A 20,101-nucleotide genomic window follows, 5' to 3' on the forward strand; every position below is an offset into this window, starting at 1 on the left:
AGGCTGGATTCCGACCCAACCGATCGTGTACGGACCAGATCAACACCTTGCGCATAATACTCGAACAAGCATCAGAATGGCAGAGGGAAATGTACTTGACCTTTGTCGATTTCGAAAAAGCCTTCGACACGCTGCGATGGAGCTGTATCTGGGACCGGCTGCGTGAAATTGGAGTCCCCGAGAAGATCACGAACATGATTAAGGCCATCTACAGGAAGTATTCTTGTAGGGTGACTCACGACGGCCTCGTCTCGGAGGACATACCGGTCCATGCGGGTGTTCGTCAGGGGTGTCTCCTTTCACCTCTCCTATTCCTTGTCGTCCTCGATGGCATCATGAATAACACCACCAACAGCAAGCGCCGCGGCATAGAGTGGGGACTGTCCAACGTCTTGGAAGATTTGGACTATGCCGATGACCTATGCCTATTGAGCCACACGCGCGCCGACATGCAAGCCAAACTGGACGACCTACGGCGAGACGCTTTGGAGGTGGGACTAAAGATTAACATCCGGAAGACCCAGGAAATGAGGTGCGGAGCGACGAGCTCGTTGCCGTTGCTCATCGGCACAGAGGGAGTGGAGAAGGTCCACAAGTTTACGTACCTCGGTAGTGTAGTGTCGGAAACAGGAGGGACCGAAGAGGACATCGCTTCGAGAATCGCCAAGGGGAAAGCAACCTTCGCACAGCTCCGTCCGGTATGGCAATCGCGGAAACTGACTAGGAGAGTTAAGCTCAAGATATTCCGGTCCAACGTGAGAACCGTATTGCTGTACGGATGTGAGACGTGGAAGGTCACTAACAACATCTCGCGTCAGCTCCAAGTCTTCATCAACCGCTGTCTTCGCCGTATCCTCGGTGTATACTGGCCCGAGAGAACGTTGCGGTGAGACTCCGATCGACCAGCAGATCAAACGCCGCAAGTGGAACTGGATCGGCCACACGCTCCGAAGGGACCCGGATCACATCCCGAGGCAAGCCCTAGACTGGAATCCCCAAGGAAAGCGGAAACGTGGTCGCCCTAAGCAATCCTGGCGGCGGACGATCATCGCAGAGGCGGCGACCATTGGCAAGACGTGGAGCGAAATGAAGCGCGAAGCTCAAGACCGAACGGGATGGCGGAGCACTGTGGATGCCCTCTGCCCCATCTAGGGGATATAGGACCATAAGTCAAAAAGTAAGTCAAGTCCTAGATTGAGCCATGTCACAGAGCCAGTCAGGAAACTATAATGATAGGTCCGAAAAGAGAGCGTCAAATTCGGAAGTTAACTATAGTCTGGCAAACACTTCGAGCAACACCGGCTTCCGACACGTCGGAAGGGAGGAGCCCAAGCGATATCTTACCGTACAAATCGTTCTGCCATTTTTTACGGAGGAAAACGTGCACACAGTCTCACTCACTACTTACAAAATCCAATCTCTAATGATGACACAAATACATAGAAAATGACACACGTCAAAGACAAGTCTTGCACACCTCGATCTCTTTATAATAAAGAGCGCATTACACAATTATTGTGTGCAACACGAGGTGTGTGTTGTACGTACCGCGCTAGTTGTATGCATGCACAATTGATCTTGTACCTCGACAGAGGGGAAATAGTGCGAATGCCGACTCCCTTCCGTGTTGCTCGAAGGGCAAACCAAATCTGTCAGTAAATAAGAACAACCAAAAATCTACTCATCCATTTCCTTTGGGTGCTATAGTATACTAGCCCAAGACAAAGATAGTATATGATTCTCTCTGTCTGTTTCAATTGAGACAGTCCCTATATTTTCCTATGTGATTTTTTTAACATTTCATGATAAATTCATTATATAAACTGTTCTTATATTTTTTCGTAGTTTTGCGAAGATAGCCATAAGGCCTATAAGCTCGACAGGGCACGAGCGATAGAGAGGCAAATAGAATACCGAATATTCGGCAAAGTGGCCGAATAGGCCGAATACCGAATAGTTGCGAATATTCCTGGCAACTCTAGTCGTAATATCATAGTATAGTTGGTCATCTAATGTTTGAAATGAGACAGTCCTTTGACAAACTATAATTATATAATGTCGTTTATGGTGACACTTTCTCATTTTGTCATTGCAAAGCCATTCCTGAGCTAAATAAAAGAAGCAATCATTAATTTTTATTACAAGGGGCAAAGATGTTGTTTAATATCTCATGGTATTGATACCCAAACGTACGAAAGGATACAAAATTGAACTACGAGAGAAGCGAATGCTTTAAAATTTAGAATATTGACAGTTGCGGGGATCTCAAGGCATGAGGGTTAAACAAACTTTGTTACAGTGCAACACGTAATTTTTCATTACACCAACACGAGGAAACCATTTATTATTCAAATTAATTTATTAAAAGTTCTTTCTATCGGCCAAGGTGAGGGAAATAGCTTAAGGATTTCTTGTCTCGCCCGTCAAGTTTTATATGGATGGTGCGGTCATATCATGAAGAGTGGGACACCTGCAACACGAGAGGAATTATAAGATTTAAATTTGTGTTTCAGTTTGAAATACGAAACTGGACAATATGAAGTGTAAATTGCGCAATTACTTATAGCTCTTACAAATTATTTTATTCATCATACTTCATTGTTAGGTACCTAAAGAAAGTAAAATTGGCTTAATATGAATACTTAGAAAGATAAATCTGTAATACTTTGCTAATACGGAACGACTGTCTGCCCACCATTGGATAATTTATTGTTACGTGTCGCATCGCCATCTCCGGAACCCACGAATCACTGCAGAAATCAATGAAAGACCTGATAAAGAGCCTACCTGGCATGGTTTTGAGGGGACGTTTATCACAGACTTCTAAATCCAGCCGCACGTTTCTGACGGCCGAGTAGGTACCTATACTTGATGCAGGTGGATTAAGTAGTATATATCACGAACTACATGAGTCCCGTTTGCGTCGGCTTGCTGTGTGCGGTGGTCACGCATTCAGGCAAGAGGATGGGGAAGAAAATTTCACAATGTGATCTTACCTTAATGTTAAGAATAATATTTTTCTTCTGCATTAATTTCATTTGAGGAATTTGGTTGTATTTCGTCAATTATTAAGTCTCATTCAATGTTGAATTGCTTTTCATTTAATCGGCAATATTCCCTGAATAAACGATCACCATTAAATATCAGATTTTATATTAATATTGCGTAGCTGCCTTCGTCGGACTCTGACTATTGTACTATTGTAGAAAGGCAAACTGGTCTTCTTTTTCATGTAACATGTAGCATTATCGTCACTCGCTTCTTCTCGTAAAAAATACAAAACTAAAATAAGTATTTTATTTGTACGTCTGACATTATATGACTTGACATTGACAAGCCATCAACTAACGCTGTCGCGACTGCACGCCGCAACAGCAGCAGTCGTGCTGCTACAGTAGTGCTGGACCGCGTAACGTCGCAACTGCAGTGCAGCGGCAGTCACAAATGGACAGTCACCTTAATACTGGCATAAACAATTGTAGTCGTAACTTCAACCCAGACGGCATTTGATAGGACGTAAAAGGTAACTGTAGTAGGACTTTTTATGTGTCGTCATATTGTTCTTATTTGAGCCTTATCTTTACTACGGGTCACTTTATTAGTGTCATATTAAAGTATTTATTGCGCTCCAAATGACATTTGAAACGCAGTTTTCCTCAAACGTTACGAGTAATTTGAGTTCGGGCAAGGTAATAATGTTTATTTGTATAAGAATATCTGATTTCAGTAAAGCTTAATAGGTTTTCTTATTATTTACTGGCGACAAAAAAAAAAACCAAATATATTTCAACAACAACTCGCTCAGCCGTCAAGTCGCGGAAAATGGCTACTTATTACCTACAAAATAAATATGACTTGAAAACATGAAAGCTAATATAACAGCGTATTACGTCATAACATGTATTAAGTAGGTATTTATGTATAGGAACTAGCACTGAGAGTTCCTGTACATAAATACCTAACGACCAAAGGATTCTTGGTTATTGGCGTTCAATTGGGTAGGTAAAGTTTTTTGAAGATAGGCAAATTATATTTTTATCCGATAGTATTCGTCATAACGATCACGGAAATGCAGCTCTTTCATTTTTATTTCGTATTATTTATTAAATATATTTTTTTAAGTGACCGAGATGACGTTTGTGAAGTTTAATAGCAGATCAGGCACTGCAATGCCTGTGCACGTGATTTAATTGATGAGATAGAAAAAAAAACGATGTCAAGTCAACTGTCAGTGTCACTTAGCTGTCATTGCCGAAAAATAACCTCAGAATAATAACTAAAGCATATTCTGATGCGATTTAGTGTTATCATATGGTTATCATTGAGATTTTCGACGACCTCAGCACGAGCCACGGACTTCTGATTCCCCACGACATCTGCGAGTATTTGGACAAAGATTAAATCTACTTTCGACAACTTGGCACTGCATATTGGACGTTTTCTTGCCTTCACGACGACCCGACCCTTGCGCAGACCCTGGGCTGAGTTTTGCAAGAAGGATGAGCGAGTTTATGCGAGCAGATTGTACAAACTTGCCCCACATCGACCTAGTTATGATTTTAAATTATTATCATAACAGTGATAAGCACAATGCCGCCGAAATTAGAGGAGCGAAGGCCCTCCTGTACTTACGTATCCACTGATACGTAAGTACAGGAGGGCCTGCATATATGCAATACATACCTATACATTAAACATTTTGTTATTTATATTTTACCTGCAATGTTTAGTCTACATATACACCTTAAACCTTAACTTCATTCATTTTTTATTGTTTTAGGGCATCAAGGAACGGATATGTGGAAAATAATGTAGGCTATGTCGAAATAAAAAGAAGCAACACAGAATGTATTCTTCGGGCTAAAGTTGTACCGGAGACAAAATTAAGAAAAAAAAAAAATATATTGTGACCGTTCACTTAGACGAAAAAATAATAATGTCAATGATGCATCATGTGATAGTGAGGATTGCCCTGCATCAGCTGGTAAATAAAGTCTTATAATAAGTGCCCAACGGCACACAGAATCGGTTATCGAGACACCCCGAGACAGGCCGAGAACGAGTGTGTACAGCCCACATTAAGGTTTTGTGTAACCCGTGCGAAGCCGGGGCGCTATAAATGTTTATTTAATTTTACTCATTTACCAAAATTCCTAGATCTTATAACGGAATACCTAGTGCCTAAATGCCTGAATCTCAGAATGTATTTTTTTTTTTCAAACTTCAAATCATTGTAGTGTAGTGATACCTAAATCTCAAATTAGGGGAGAATGGGTCACAGTGAATTACTTTTTCAGACGGTCAATAAAGTGAATATTAAGTACTATAATAACCTACGTTTTATTCTTGTTCTTCATTTCTACAAAATATTTAGATTTGTATTAAAATGGCCCTTGTTTGATGCAGGTATGTACCTTACCGTTCGAGAAATGGGCCCCTGGTATTTGTGTGTTGAGCAATCGTTATTTGTTTTACAAGGGGGCAAAGTTGTTGTTTAAAGTGGAATTTTGAGCGTTGCAAGGGTTTCAAAGCATGAGGATTAAACAAATTTTGCCCCCGAGTGAAACACAAAAATTTTCACCACACCAACCCGAAGAAAATATTAACTATCAAACAAGACCAAATCCAAATGATCATTCAAAATCATCATTTAAAAGTCCATTCCACCAGCTAACCTAAGGAAACAACTCAAAATTTGCATCTGATTACTTTGCCCCACATGTGGATAAAATACAACTTTCTCATCAGTTTTTGAATAATCAAGAGAGATATTGTTCCTGACTCATGGGTGTTTTCTATGTATATGAGTATGTACTTATTTATATTGGTATGTTGTATATCGTCTCCTAGTACCCTTAGTACAGTCGCCATCAGATATATCGGAGCGGCCGATGTGCTCAAAAATATCTGAACACATACACTCACTCCTTGACAATAAAGATGTGCTCAGATATTTGTGAGAACTTTAGCCGGTCTGATATATCTGATGGCAACTGTACTTACAAACTTTTCTTAGTTTGGGGCTAGGTCGATCTTTGTGTAGGATGTCCCCTAATACTTAATAATGATTTATTTGATAAGTGTTTGTTTATGATAAAAGGATATTCATTTGTGGATTTATATAATAAAACGAGACAAAAATTATTTGATTTTTATTATACTGCTTGCAAGTTTACTAGAGCACATGCTATCAAAACGGCTTCATCTACATACTTGACATGTTTATGATTTACAGTCGAGTGAGGTTCCAAGAATGTGGATTCCCTCAACCGCCGTATGACATGTTCCATGTGTACCCGCAAGCTGGCGATCACTTTGGTTTGTATTAACCTCGGCTTTGGAAGGTGTCTCTTTCGAAGAAACAGTTGCAAGCAGTTTCCTGAAACGATAAAACTTTTGTTCAATAACATTTAAAAATGTTTACTTTAAATGTTTGTTTGTTTGCCTTAAGATCAGTACTGTCACTAACACAAAATGATCCAAGGTGGTTGTGAGTAAATTAATTACACAAGCCTTAAAGAACTTGTTTAAAGTGATTTTAAGTTTTTAAACAGCATTCCTTAAACTGCAGCTAGAGGGTTATGATTTTAGACAGTAATACCTACAGTAGCAATGTGTAAAAAATATGTAATATTTGACAAATGAAGAATAATGATGTTAACGAAAGAACACGGCAACTTTGTAGCCAAAAAGGACCTACATTAAAGACTACAATCTTAATATGGGACATTTTCTATGAAAAGGGACCTTATTGTCGACGGCGCTTACGCCGTACAGCGTCGCGCGGCATTGTATTTATATCGGAGCATCGTTTATAATGGCGTAAGCGCCATCGATAACAAGGTCCCTTTTTATAGAAAATACCACATATGTAGATTATTATAAACAATACTTACATTGATATGGTCCTCACATACATATAAGTTGCGTTTTGGGCAATATATCTCCAATGCTTGGCACCAAATCGCTTGTAATGACTGGTATGCTTAAATAAGCCGACGTGGTAAAGTCTCGTCTGCGCTTCTTACACGACGGCACAAAACACTGAAGTTCATCCCTGTAATATTATTGTAGATCCATTCGTGCGTTTTCAGATTCTGGTTCCATGGTGTCTGTGATCTTAATTTACTAATTTATCAGTCCAAGCGTCAGCGCAGGGGTCGGGTCGTCGTAAGGAAGAAAACGTTGTCCAATAAGCAGTGCCAAGTTGTCGAAAGTAGATTCAATCTTTGTCCAAATACTCGCAGATGTCGTGGTGAATCAGAAGTCCTTGGGTCGTGCTGAGGTCGTCAAAAATCTCAATGATAACAGTAAATCGCAAAACGCAAGGTAACAGAAAGGTTGGGCCGTTATTTTTATTTTTTCGGCAATGACAGCTAAGGCTAAGTGACACTGACACTGACATTTGTCATCGTTTTTTTTTCTATCTCATCAATTAAATCACGTGCATAGGCATTAGTGCGATCTGCTGTTAAATTTCACAAACGTCATCTCGGTCACTTAAAAATATATATTTAATAAATAATACGAAATAAAAATAAAAGAGCTGCATTTCCGTGATCGCTATGACGAATACTATCGGATAAAAATATAATTTGTCTATCTTCAAAAAACTTTACCTACCCAATTGTTTCTTTTCAATTGGTCATCATCATCAATTTAGAGTAGTACACAGTAAGGCACAGAAATAAACCAACTCGGTATTAAAATATAAATAACATCGTAATGACATGACAACACAACACAGTGCTTATGATTATACACTTTTATCTGCTGCTGACTTTAAAATACTTAAAAGAAATACAAAACGTTTACGAAATTACTGTACCTACTAAGTAGTAGGTACAGTAATTTCTTTACTTGTTTGGGTAAAAAAACTTAAGGTAAGGGCCTCTTGCATGTATTAGTACTTTTGTATTTACAATTTCCGTTTCTTATTCATAATAATTATAATTTGCCTATTGTGTACGCGATTAGTTATATGCGGGCCTAAAATCGATGGTCTCCTCTGCAAACCGTACGTTACACTACCAAATATAGAATGTTTATCCGAACACTTCTCTACTAGATGGAAGTTGTTAGTAGTTCGTCCCTGGTAGTTCTCTGGCAGAATCTAGCTTGTTAGTTTACTACAATGCTCGTAGCTCGTAGAAGCTAGAGAATGTTAAATGAGCGCATATCTTAAATCCCAAGCAACCCATTCGTAAGTTTGCTTAATGTAATTCCTTCGCAAGAGAACCGTATAATTGGCTAAGAAATACAAAATGCATACTATGAAATAATATCAGATAAGTACGCCACTTTTGTAAAAACTAATTTTGAATAGTTATTTGTTTTACAAGGGGGCAAAGTTGTTGTTTAACCGCTTGTGCTAATATTGATACCCAAGTAAGCGAAAGATCCCCAAATTGAACCACCAGCGTAGCGAGTGGTTCGAAAAGTGGAATCTTGAGCGTTGCAAGGGTTTCAAAGCTCGAGGGTTAAACAAACAATTTTTTTCACCACACCAACCCGAAGAACATAATATTAGCTGTAAGCTGTAAGATATCAAACAAAATCAAACCCAAATGAACGTCATTGAATATTTATTATTCAAAATCATCATTTAAAAGTCAATTCTATCAGCTAACAATTCAAAATTTGCATCTGATTACTTTGCCCTACATGTGCATAAAATACAACTTTCTCATCAGTTTTTGAACAATCAAGAGAGCATCTACCAGTGAGGTGAAAAGTAGGTAATAATCGTTAATGCCGTTCGCAATTTCGCATGTATGTGTAGCGGCGTGTACAGTAATTTCAACTTGTATTTATAGGTATGTCGCAAGTGACAAAAAAGGAGCAATCTGGAGCATCTCACCCTTCAATGATAATACTTAGCTGCTGGAAAGTATGCAAATGCCAGTCCCAATTCACATTTTCTTCTTTTATTTTTAGTTGACATATTGGAGAGGGCGCTTGATAATAGTTATTTGTACAGCAAGAGAGCAAAGTTTGATATTTCATTTAGTGGTTATTGTGAGTCCCGAGCAAGCGAAATACTCAATAATATTATAGAGAATCTTCAGCATAGCAAGGGAATCTGCAAAAGCACGAGATGTTGAAACTTTGATCTCGTGTGCACACGACTTTTCACCTGTGAGAACATATATATTATAAAAAGTTTCATTTAAAAGGTTCTTTTATTTATAGCCACAAGCCACGAGGCGTATTCCGATCGTAATAACAGGTTATCAATGTGATCTGGATTTGTTATGGATATCTGTTAGTGTCAAAAGTGACACTTCTGCAACCAAAAACGTCGGGTTTCCGGTTAAATTTGAAACTGGCAAAGGCGCGAGGCGTCTCCCGGCAATCCATAGTGGCTATTAATAAAGTCCAGCTAAAGGGGTCCACTGATTATCAGTCCGCCGGACAATATCAGCCTGTCAGTTAGAACAAAAATTTGACAGTTCCGAACAACTGACAGGCCGATATCGTCCGGCGGACTGGTAATCAGTGGGCCCCTTAACTCTTTTAACTACCGAACAACGTAATGATCTACGTGCACACTTTTGATATTGGCGAAATCATCATAATAATATAAATTTGATGGAGGCCATTAAAAAAACTGAACTGAATGAAACGAACCAGAAACGTCACTTGATATATCCATAATATCAAATTCGTAATTATTACAATCAGAATACGCCTCCAGGTGAGTGATTACATTTTAAGCACGAGCGACGCGCGACGGCAGACACGGGAAATTGAACATTTACTGGATTAATTGTAATTATATTAGGGAGAAGCGATACACATCAGCTAGCTCCCAATTACGATCGATAAGGGTTTCGGATATTGAATAGTTTAGTTAAGAAGTTTGTGTGGGCTGGGTTTACAATTCCAAGAAAACATGGATTTGGTTTGATAAGAACTAAGTGTTTATCTTTCTGTGTTTTTTTACAGAAGGAGAGGTAAATAAAACAAACATTTGGGAAGGATAGGTAAATAAATATCTTAAGTCGCTAACCCAAACTAAGCAAAGCGGCGATATACATATAGATACATAATAAAATATGCACCATAAATGTATATATCGTCTCCTTTTCGTCGGGGGTTCTCACAATTTCAAATTGCTCACGCGACACGTGACTGTGTCAAAACACGTACTACTAATAAGTTATCAGAATCGAAGCAACACGTGTCTATTAGCTAGTACGTATAATGTAATCACACAGATACTGCTATGCCCGTGGCTCCGTTTGCTTAAAGGGCCCATTATCAGTCCGCCGGACGATATGAGCCTGTCAGTTAGGACAAAAATTTGACAGTTCCGAACAACTGACAGGCCGATATCGTCCGGCGGACTGATAGTGGGTGGGCCCCTTAAGATTCGGACCGTGGCATTTGTTTTTATCGCATAAAATCAATAAATAAAAAGCCTATGTTCATCCAAAGGGATAAATTAACGCTCTGAGCTCTTAATGTGATTGCGATTAAAATACATTCAGTACTAGTAGAGCGGATAACAATAAACGGACATAAAGAGCTAGTAGATTTAATTAATTATGTGAATTACAAGGCTATCGTTACTTGAACCCCACCGAAATTGGTAATTTTCCTGCATCAATTCTCGCACCTGTTTAATAAATCGTTTTATTCATACTCGATGGATTTTGAAGGATTTTGTGGTTTTAATTAGTGATTTTAGGAAAGAAAACTTGTACTTTTTATTTAACTATATTTAACAGCATTTGACAGATGACAATCAAAAAGGCGCCAGAGGTGGCGTGGTGGTGGAGGAATATAAAAAAAAACTACCTATGGCTGCGTTCTAAAACAACTTAACAGATTTAATTTAAAACAAATAAGACAATACAAGCCGTAATTCAATATCGCATGAACAAGATACTTAACACAAATAAATAATGATATTTTCTAAGAATCTTAAAATAAGCACGTCGTTAATTAATTTTAAGGTACTCGAGTTGGATTGCGACATCAAATAAAACGTTATTTAATACAAATTCATTTATAATAAAATGAACAGTAAAAGATCGAGTGTACAAACTCTGAAAACCAATTGTGTCACGTGTTCTTCTCTCACCTCACTGAGCGTAGGTAAGCGTGAGCGAGATAGATTGGAAGTGCGTGCCCGGGAGCGCGAATATATTTTTATTTTATTTTAATTCTTTGTGCGTTTAAAAAATAAATAAACCGGACAAGTGTGAGTCGGACTCGCCCACCGAGGGTTCCAGTATTTGTTGTTATAATAGCGGCGACAGAAATACATAATCTGTGAAAATTTCAACTGTACCGTGATAGATAGTATCACGGTTCATGATATACAGCCTGGTGGCAGACAGTGGAGTCTTAGTAATAGGGTCCCGTTTTTACCCTTTGGGTACGGAACCCAAAAAACTAATCGATACGTTCCCTCAAACATGATTATGCCTACTTTTAGAAGCAATTTTGATATTTTTAGCTTTTGTGCATAATTTGTTTCGAATTTTTTAAGTATTTTTCGACTTATGATCGTGTTTTTTTTATCCAGGTAAAGTCAAAAACTCAGGATTCGTATCGATACAGGCCCTCGAGAAAGGCCTAGAGATTGCTAAATAAATTTATGGTAGCCGTATTGTGATCTAAAAAACCGCTACGACTTTTCAAAGCAGTGCTATAAGTATAATGTGTATAATTTTTTTTAACCCTTAAATGCATGATTTTTTGTATAACTTTTTAATAAATTGAAATAGATGTGTCATGCTGTATAAAAGTAATAAATGTGATTTTGGATAGCTGCATATTGAGCCACGGACCATCAAATATACGATGCATATATACATCATTATGCATTTAAGGGTTAACAAGTTGCCGCCGGAAATTCAACGGCTACCTTTTAACAGCTTTCGAAAAAGTGTAGCAGAAGTGTTGCGGAAAAAACAGTATTATAAAGTAGGCACGTTTCTTTTAGACAACATACATTAAAGTAAATCTAATAAAAAATTTACATCAAATTATTATTTCTGGTCATTAATTGATAATTATTTATATATGACATTATATTTAAACTAAATTTTATATTCTGTAATTATGTTTTTTTGTCTATAATTGTAAATAAAATTATTACTTAATCAAATATTTTATATTTAGGCAAGTTTGTAAGATTTGCATGCTGTGATTGCTGTGCATGGACGGCTAAGAGGATGGACTTTTTTACAAAAATAATGTAAGGTCAAAACAAAATTTTTGACTGCAGGTCAAAAAAAAATCTCACACAACCTAATATCACGTGGCGCCCGTATTCACTGAATGCAAGTGAAGGGGGCGCCACCGGCTATCACCTAATAGCAGCGGAGTGGTGTTTTGACTATTACATAAACCTACAGAGCAATAGTTGCTTTCCACCCGGAGTTACGTTTGTCCCCGCTCTCCCCTACCTAATGTCATTGTAATATGTGCAAAGTTTCATTACAATACAACACGTAGTATTAAAATGAGAACGAGACTCCGTTTGTATGGGAAGGTGAAATTCGGCCGAGCTTGCCGGGGCTCTAAAAAACTAGAATTCCTGTGATGGGTTTTATAACTTATTACATTAAACTTGGTCATCACCCACAAACTAGACGGTTATTTCAATACAATTTCGGGATACGAACCCGGGACCATCGGCTTCATAGGCAGGGTCACTACCCACTAGGCCAGAGCGGTCGTCAAATCGACATAATTATTATCAAATGACGTTGTTACTTCAGTAATCAAAACCATATGCAATTGTTGTTGTTGTTGTACGGACACATTTTTTGGTAGTAGTTACATACGTAAATGTTCATGGTTGAGACAGAAAAAACTAGCATTCGCATTCTAGGTCATACTTGACAACTTGGCGAGACTTGTCTCCTCACGCTTATACAAATCCAATTTCAAGAAAAGTACCTATAAGTAGTGAAGTCACGGAGTGTGACGGAGTAACGGATTCTTGGAAGGGTTGGAAATGTTGGAATGTGTTGGAGAACAGACTTTTTCGTAATATATATGTAAGTGTGACGAAGTATTGGCGGAGAGATAGGTACAAATATAAGTATCCATTATAATTGAAGCGTGATCTGAAATAACAAGAGATTATAAAGAATAGAAAGCGAAACGTCATAGCATTGATATTAAAAAAACGTTTTAATATTGATACCTAACATATTTAAAAAAATACCAAACAAAAAATATAGACTCAATAATTTTACAGAGAGGAAAATGGGGACTACGTTTCTATGGAGAAGCGGCCGTCCCCTTTCCTCTTAACGTATTACACGATTAGGAATATGGGATTCGAGGAAATAAAGAGATTGTTTCTACAAATTTACCTGGATATTATCATAAGCTTCTCCTCTATCGCTTTCCATAACAACGCTCACATAAGATTCGTTTTTCGTCACGGTTTGTGCCTCACTTCTCTGACTATTGCACATAGTCATCAGTTTCAGTGTGTAATTATATCGTGACCGTGAAGACGTAACCAAACTCGCAATACACCCTTTTAACAAACTCCCAACGCCTCTATATTTGGCGAGAATTATCATCCATTTGATTATAGCGAACGGGAACATATAAGATTCTACGAACGTACACACGACGATGCCTATGTTTAGGATCGTATAGAAGTGTCCAGATAAGAAGTTCGTTAAAGTAGTTGCTTGTGGCATATTGCAATTTTATGTTTCACTTGAACCGTTTAAACACGTATAACAGCTCGTGCGATGGTTCCTTCAAACTTCAAGACACGTGCGCGACGTTTAATAAAGCCACCAGTTTTTGCCCTACATGATTTTGTTGTTTACACTAGAGTTTTTACTCTACATTTTGCGCGAATGAAATTTTACGACATAAAGTTATTATTATTTCAGATGGAGTTTTTACAATGTTTATGTTTAGGCCGCGCCACTTTGTAAAAAAATTACTACATGTATAGGTATAATTAACACGTAAGTAATAGTTGAAAATTTACAAATTAGCGACTCAAAAAGTACATAAAGTTACGCTTCTCACTTTCCAAATAGTGTCTATTTCTACAGAAATCGCCTCAACAAAGATGATTCCAAACACGCGATTTATATTTGAGCAAAAATTTCATCTATTGTCACGAATTTGGATAGGCACTAACAATCGTTGTGCACTGTGCTGTGACGCGGCACTGCTACTACTCTAAGGGCCTACCGCGAACACAGAAGTTCGTAAATTGCGGGCATATTTCTCTTTTACTCCAATTAAGGCATAATTAGAGCGACAGAGAAAGATGCCCGCAATTTGCGAACTTCAGAGTTCGCAGTAGGCTCTCTGTGATCCTATTGAAGCGTAATACTGTAACTTAATAAGCACCTGTGTCGGTAGAGCAGTTAGCTCTCAGTCGCGACTAGGATTTAATGATAGCAATCGGAGGAGACGTAGGACTCAATTAGCTAAGTAGTGGCATTACCTACAATTAAGTAAGATACATATTAAATGAACTATTGTGTAACCGGCACATTCTTAAACATGAATACATACATATCATAAACAAGAAACGTGAACAATCGTAGGTACTTGGTTGTCGTATGATGAATTATTTAAGTTGTCTGAGTACCCACAACACAAGCCTTCTTGAGCTTACTGTGGGGCTTAGTCAATTTGTGTAATAATGTCCTATAAAAAAAAACTTTATTTCAGAACATTCAAAATTCCATACAATATTGTTAGTACCATCGTTATAGCTATGTGTTAGTAAATACATTAAAAATAAAAACAAAACTTTCAACAATAAAATCAAAATCCAATAAATTTAAATAATGAATACAATATAATATTAATAATATTTATTATTTATTTATTTATTTAATTGACATTTAATTTCGATTATACATGTATGAGAGCTTTTAACTGACTATGGCTGTAAGCCGTTGCTCAAAGTACATATATAAAAAAAATACTTTCCACCCTCGGTTGGGAAATGCAGTTTTCCACCCTGCTATCAGCCTATGAAAGGTGAACATTCCGAATAGGAGAGATGAAAAAAGAATTTAAAATGTCAAAAAGATCTAATACTCTTCAATCTGCTGGATTTATTTTTATCAAACATAGCTAAGAACCGCGAGGGTGTAAACTTAGACAGATAAGTTTGATGGGAATGAAATCTAGGCAGGTTGCACTAAAAATTGCATATATTATACTGCTCTTTACATAGTGAATAAGGAATATCAAAGGTTCTCAACACCCCCTATTATAATATTGGCACTGTGCAAAGTACATGGTAGGGGTAAGGAAAACGATCGCAGCGCATAAGGTGGTAAAAATTGACAACTACGGATTAGCGTCTTTAACATTTTCATACCAGTTATATGGGTCGAAATGGAACTTTAATTTATGATTACTCCTGAGATATTCATTTTAATTTTATGGTGTAAGGGGCCATTGTAATTTGTATGAAATGCTTAATATAACTAATGTATTTAATTTGATAATTATTAACACTGTATCCATTTACACGGACTTTGCAAAAACCACATACTATGAAATCTTTTTGTAGAAGATGAGAATGGGTATAGTAAGTTATCCTTAAAAGATAGACATACACCATCGCAGACTTTTTTGTAGAGCAATGAAAGAGAAATCTTTTCACCATACATTGTTTTGTTATATCTCAAACGGGTTGGGCAGCGTTTTCGATTAAAGCTCTTAGCCAGCGTGATTTTTTTCTGACTTCATTACCAAATATCATCATATTTCAACCAATTTACACAAAACCTTAACAAATTATATGCCTTAAGCTACGGCTGATATGCACGTATCAGCTATTTTAAGCTGCCTGTGCATTCGTATATAATAATAATAAGCTTCCTCAAGAATCACTCTACATAGGTGAAAACCGCATAAAAATCCGTTCAGTAGTTTTCACTGAAATTATTACGATTTACTTACTCTCGCTTAATAGTTTTGACAAAATACAAGCCTATAGTTGCAACCGCTGTGTGGCGCTGACATCGTGCACGGTCCCAATAGCTAGGTACCTACTGTAAATATTTTAATTTAAGAAGTATCAGAAAAAAACTCAGTCTTCTATATACTAAATTATTGGCTTGCTGAACTTCCAGCAACATATAGAATCTGAATTAAGTTAGTACATATACACTTTATTTACTCATTATTATAGTAATTGATATAACAAAGGTTATCACTGCCATAATGGTATATATACTTGCAGTACAAGGCACAATTTATATAAAAGCACCATCTTTCAATTCACTTATGTATTAACATACTTACTTTACGATAAATTCTATGACACAGTCCATTCATTACATAAAATATTCTCTTTATTTTGCAGGTAATGTTTACCACTCACCCGTGTGTTTTCAAAAGATACAGCGAATGAGTTGACATGATTTTCTTCCATTTTTAACACAAAACAAACGTTTACACCAGGGTTATTATAATGAAATTTAAATAAATAACTATCCTTTATTAATATAACACCACTTAATTCAAAAACTTTCAATCGCTTTTTGGTTTAGTTAGTTTATTAACTTATGACTTCGAACAGTTTCTAACTTTTGTGACTTCTTCGGTCTTTCTGTCACTTGTGACAGTTTCAGTGTTGCCAACTCGGATTTTGAAAAAATGGTAGACTAATTTCTAGAATATGTCAAAAATATAATATGCTAAAGTTTTTTGAAATATGCTAAAAAAATGCTACAATTTCACCTGAAAAAGGCATATTTTGTTGTCAGGTTGGTAAAACCAAATTGTCAGTAAATAAGTATAAATAAAACTATACTCATCCTTTTCTTTTGGGTGCTAGTACTAGTGGAAGACAAAGATAGTATGATATTCTCTCTCTATGTTTGAAATGAGACAGTCCTTTGTAAACTATAAAAATAATATGGTGTCTAAAAATATGCAATAAAATCAAGAGGGACGGTTTTTGGTCTAGAAGTCTTCTAGAAATCGATTTTCGCTCATGTCGTCGCAGACATTGATATATTTCATTTCAGTGCTTTCAGTGTGATGTCGAACACAAATATATGAGATGACAAGCGCAAAAGTGGTGGGGGTAAGTGCTGTGACGTCAAAAAGTCAAAAAAATGGATGGAATTTCATTTAAAGATTATAGGCTAGATGACATTTTTTTTTATTAAAGGTTTTAGGTTTGTTTTTAGATTTAGGTAGGAAAACAAGAAAATTGCGATATTGTCGGTGAAATATAGCGATTATGTATACAGGGTGGCTAAAGAATATGTGCATTCCCGTTGCCAGGGAGGTTTTTGGATTATACTGAGCAACTTTTACTATGGGACCAACTAATCCATTGAAATGGTACATTTTGCCTTGCATGGAATCGGGCAGTTCTGTTTTTTTTTATGTTCTATGTGATGAAGTTATTATGGCAAATCCGAGTTTTCGACCTCGGAAACCCAGCGGATCATTGTCAAATTTTTGAAAAACTTCTAAATTTTCTGTTTTTTTTTAGTTTCTGCCAATTTTTACCAACAAGGACTTACTTTACGGCAAATGTCACTATGAACTCTTTAAAGAGGACTAAATTCTTAACAAAGTATGTTAAAGTGAGAACGCGATAAACCGAATAGTTTGTAAGATACAGTTGTTCAAAAAGTAGAAAAATTTCCAATATATTTTTTTTTACACTTTTAGTAGTAGTAGTAGTAAACACTGTATTGTACAAAAATACATATTAAAAATTACATGGCACAAATAATAAGTTGTACAAAGGCGAACTTATCCCTTTGAGGGATCTCTTTCAGTTAACCTTTGAGTAGATGAGAAAGAGAAAGTGAAAAGAGGGTCTTTTTTTAGTTTTTGCCAATTTTTACCAACAAGCACTTATTTTACGGCAAATGTCACTATAAACACTTAAAAGAAGACTAAATTATCAACAAAACGTGACCAATTTGGTCTATTAAGACCTGATAGTTCTTTAGATACAGCTGTTCCAAGTTGCTGAGGTGAGTAAACAAAATAATAGAAAGGTTGTACATTTTGCCTTGCATCAATCGGGTAGTTCAGAATTTTTTGTATGTTCTATGTGATGAAGTGGTTATGGCAAATCCAAGTTTTTTGATATAAGAAAGGTTATCACTGCCATCACCTGGGAAACCCTCCGGTTATTGTAAATTTTTTGAAAAAACCATAAATTTTCATTTTTTTTAGTTTTTGCCGTTTTTTACCAACAAGGACCTATTTTACGGCAAATGTCACTATAAACACTTTAAAGAATTCTTTAAAGAAGACTAAATTATCAACAAAGTATGTTAAAGTGAGAAGGCAATACACCGAAGTTTGTAAGATATAGCTGTTCAAAAAATTTTTTTTTTACTTTTTTTTAAGTTTCGTCAATGTGGTCAACTATGGACCCATTTTATGTCACAACTCCACATACGTTATTAAAGTACACACTATTCGCAACAGAACGAGACCAATTCAATCTATTAGGACCTGATAGTTCTTTAGATACAGCTGTTCCAAGTTGCTGAGGTGAGTGAACAAATTAATATAAGGGTTTGTAAAATGAAATGCGACATAAGAAATAAGTATTATAATTTACAAAAAACCGGCCGTGTGAGTCGGACTCGCGCACGAAGGGTTTCGTACCATTACCCAAGAAACAGCAAAAAAATCACGTTATATCATTTTATTTTTAGTATTTGTTGTTATTTCGGCAACCGAAAAACATCATCTGTGAAAATTTCAACTGTCTAGCTATCACGGTTCATGAGATGACAGACAGACAGACGGACAGACAGACAGACAGACACAATCCGGACTACAAGCGGTGGGCGGGGCGGCGGGGCTTGCAGGCTTTGCAGGACCCAAGAGGCATCCTGCTTATGGGTGTTGCAGGACGCCATGCAGTCCGCGACAACATTCACAATCCTGCATAATGAGGCGGACTGCAAGGTAGGAGTGTGAATGGAGGCTTTAGATTGACCTATGTTGGCCCAATAATACCTATTTGTACATAAGTGATAAGTTAGAAAAACGCATAAGGTTTTGTTTGAAAGAAGGGTGCAAATTGCGATGGTATGTATTTCAATATTTTTTGTGTAAACCAGAAACTAGACCAAGTGTTGTCTTAAAGTATGTTGCTGTTGTTAAAAAAAATCTGAAAAATATTCGTATCATATGTACTGAACTTGAACATAGCTAGCAAAATAAAGAGAAAAAAAAAAACAAAAATAGGTGAATTGGAAAGATAAGTATAAAATAATTTATTTATTGCTTAATTGTCTGTTATAGGATTTAATTGTTTACGAACAGGTGCTAAGAAAACCCGGCGGTTTTTGGTGAAGTACTGCACTATTCCATATAGCCCCGTACGAGGCACACCATGGTTGAAGTCGTCCATAAGACCAATCGTCTTCGCCGCTCTTTTAAACATTGTAGCGTTGGAATAAGGTATCCGGACAAATTTTGAACTACTATTTACTTTTCCGGTTTTAACATCTTCCACCGTCGTTTCCGGACAAGAGTATATGAAATTTAACCATAAATGCTGGTTTTCTTTAAACAAATAAGAAAGATTTTGCCGGCTGAATGGTATAAATTCTGTGTTCAATAATCTTTGCTCGTCGTCAAAATGACGATAAGGCAGATCTTTTACATTGTTTGATTCATATACCCCAAATTTATAAGTCCTTGATATTTCCGGCCTAATACAAACACGACCCCGTGTAACAGCTGGATTGCGCAGAAAGTCATCTATAAAATCCCCTGGCAAACTCGACTCTATCTCATTCCATGTTTCAGATAAGAGCATCCAACCTTTGCCTGGGAAGAAGTCCGTCCGGTGCAACAAAATATGTTGGTTTGCCTCCACTAATCCTCGTTTGCCGTTGTCGTTCCATGCCGACACACACCATATGCTGGAATCTTTTTTCAAAAGTGGGTAAGTTCCGAGAAAATACTCAAAGAAGTCAGGAGAAATATCTAAGTTGTCTTCAAGGACGATAACTGCGTTGTGCTTTAGTGTCTTAAAGACATAGTTAAGGGCATACTTATAGTGATGACCAAAAACTTGCTTCGGTATTTCCAAAAAAGTGGTGGTGAATTCCTCCTGGTAGAATGATTTAATAATCAA

At 37.0% G+C, this 20,101-nt stretch overlaps 1 protein-coding gene across 2 annotated transcripts in view; it reads right to left on the reverse strand.

Annotated features, from left to right (window-relative positions):
* LOC134743615 (leucine-rich melanocyte differentiation-associated protein-like) overlaps window positions 1–16,554 on the reverse strand; it is a 44,353-nt gene extending 27,799 nt beyond the window's left edge. The window contains exon 1 of one of the 2 annotated variants that reach the window (XM_063677180.1): window positions 13,341–13,805. In XM_063677180.1, coding sequence (XP_063533250.1) covers window positions 13,341–13,679 — 339 coding nt within the window. In that variant the 5' untranslated portion in view covers window positions 13,680–13,805. Of the gene's footprint in view, window positions 1–13,340; window positions 13,806–16,351 lie in introns of those variants that run through there. The other variant, XM_063677181.1, reaches the window with a different exon arrangement.
* Between the last annotated feature and the right edge of the window lie 3,547 nt (window positions 16,555–20,101).

The sequence above is a fragment of the Cydia strobilella genome, chromosome 8 (assembly GCF_947568885.1).
Source record: "Cydia strobilella chromosome 8, ilCydStro3.1, whole genome shotgun sequence".
NCBI lineage: Eukaryota > Metazoa > Arthropoda > Insecta > Lepidoptera > Tortricidae > Cydia > Cydia strobilella.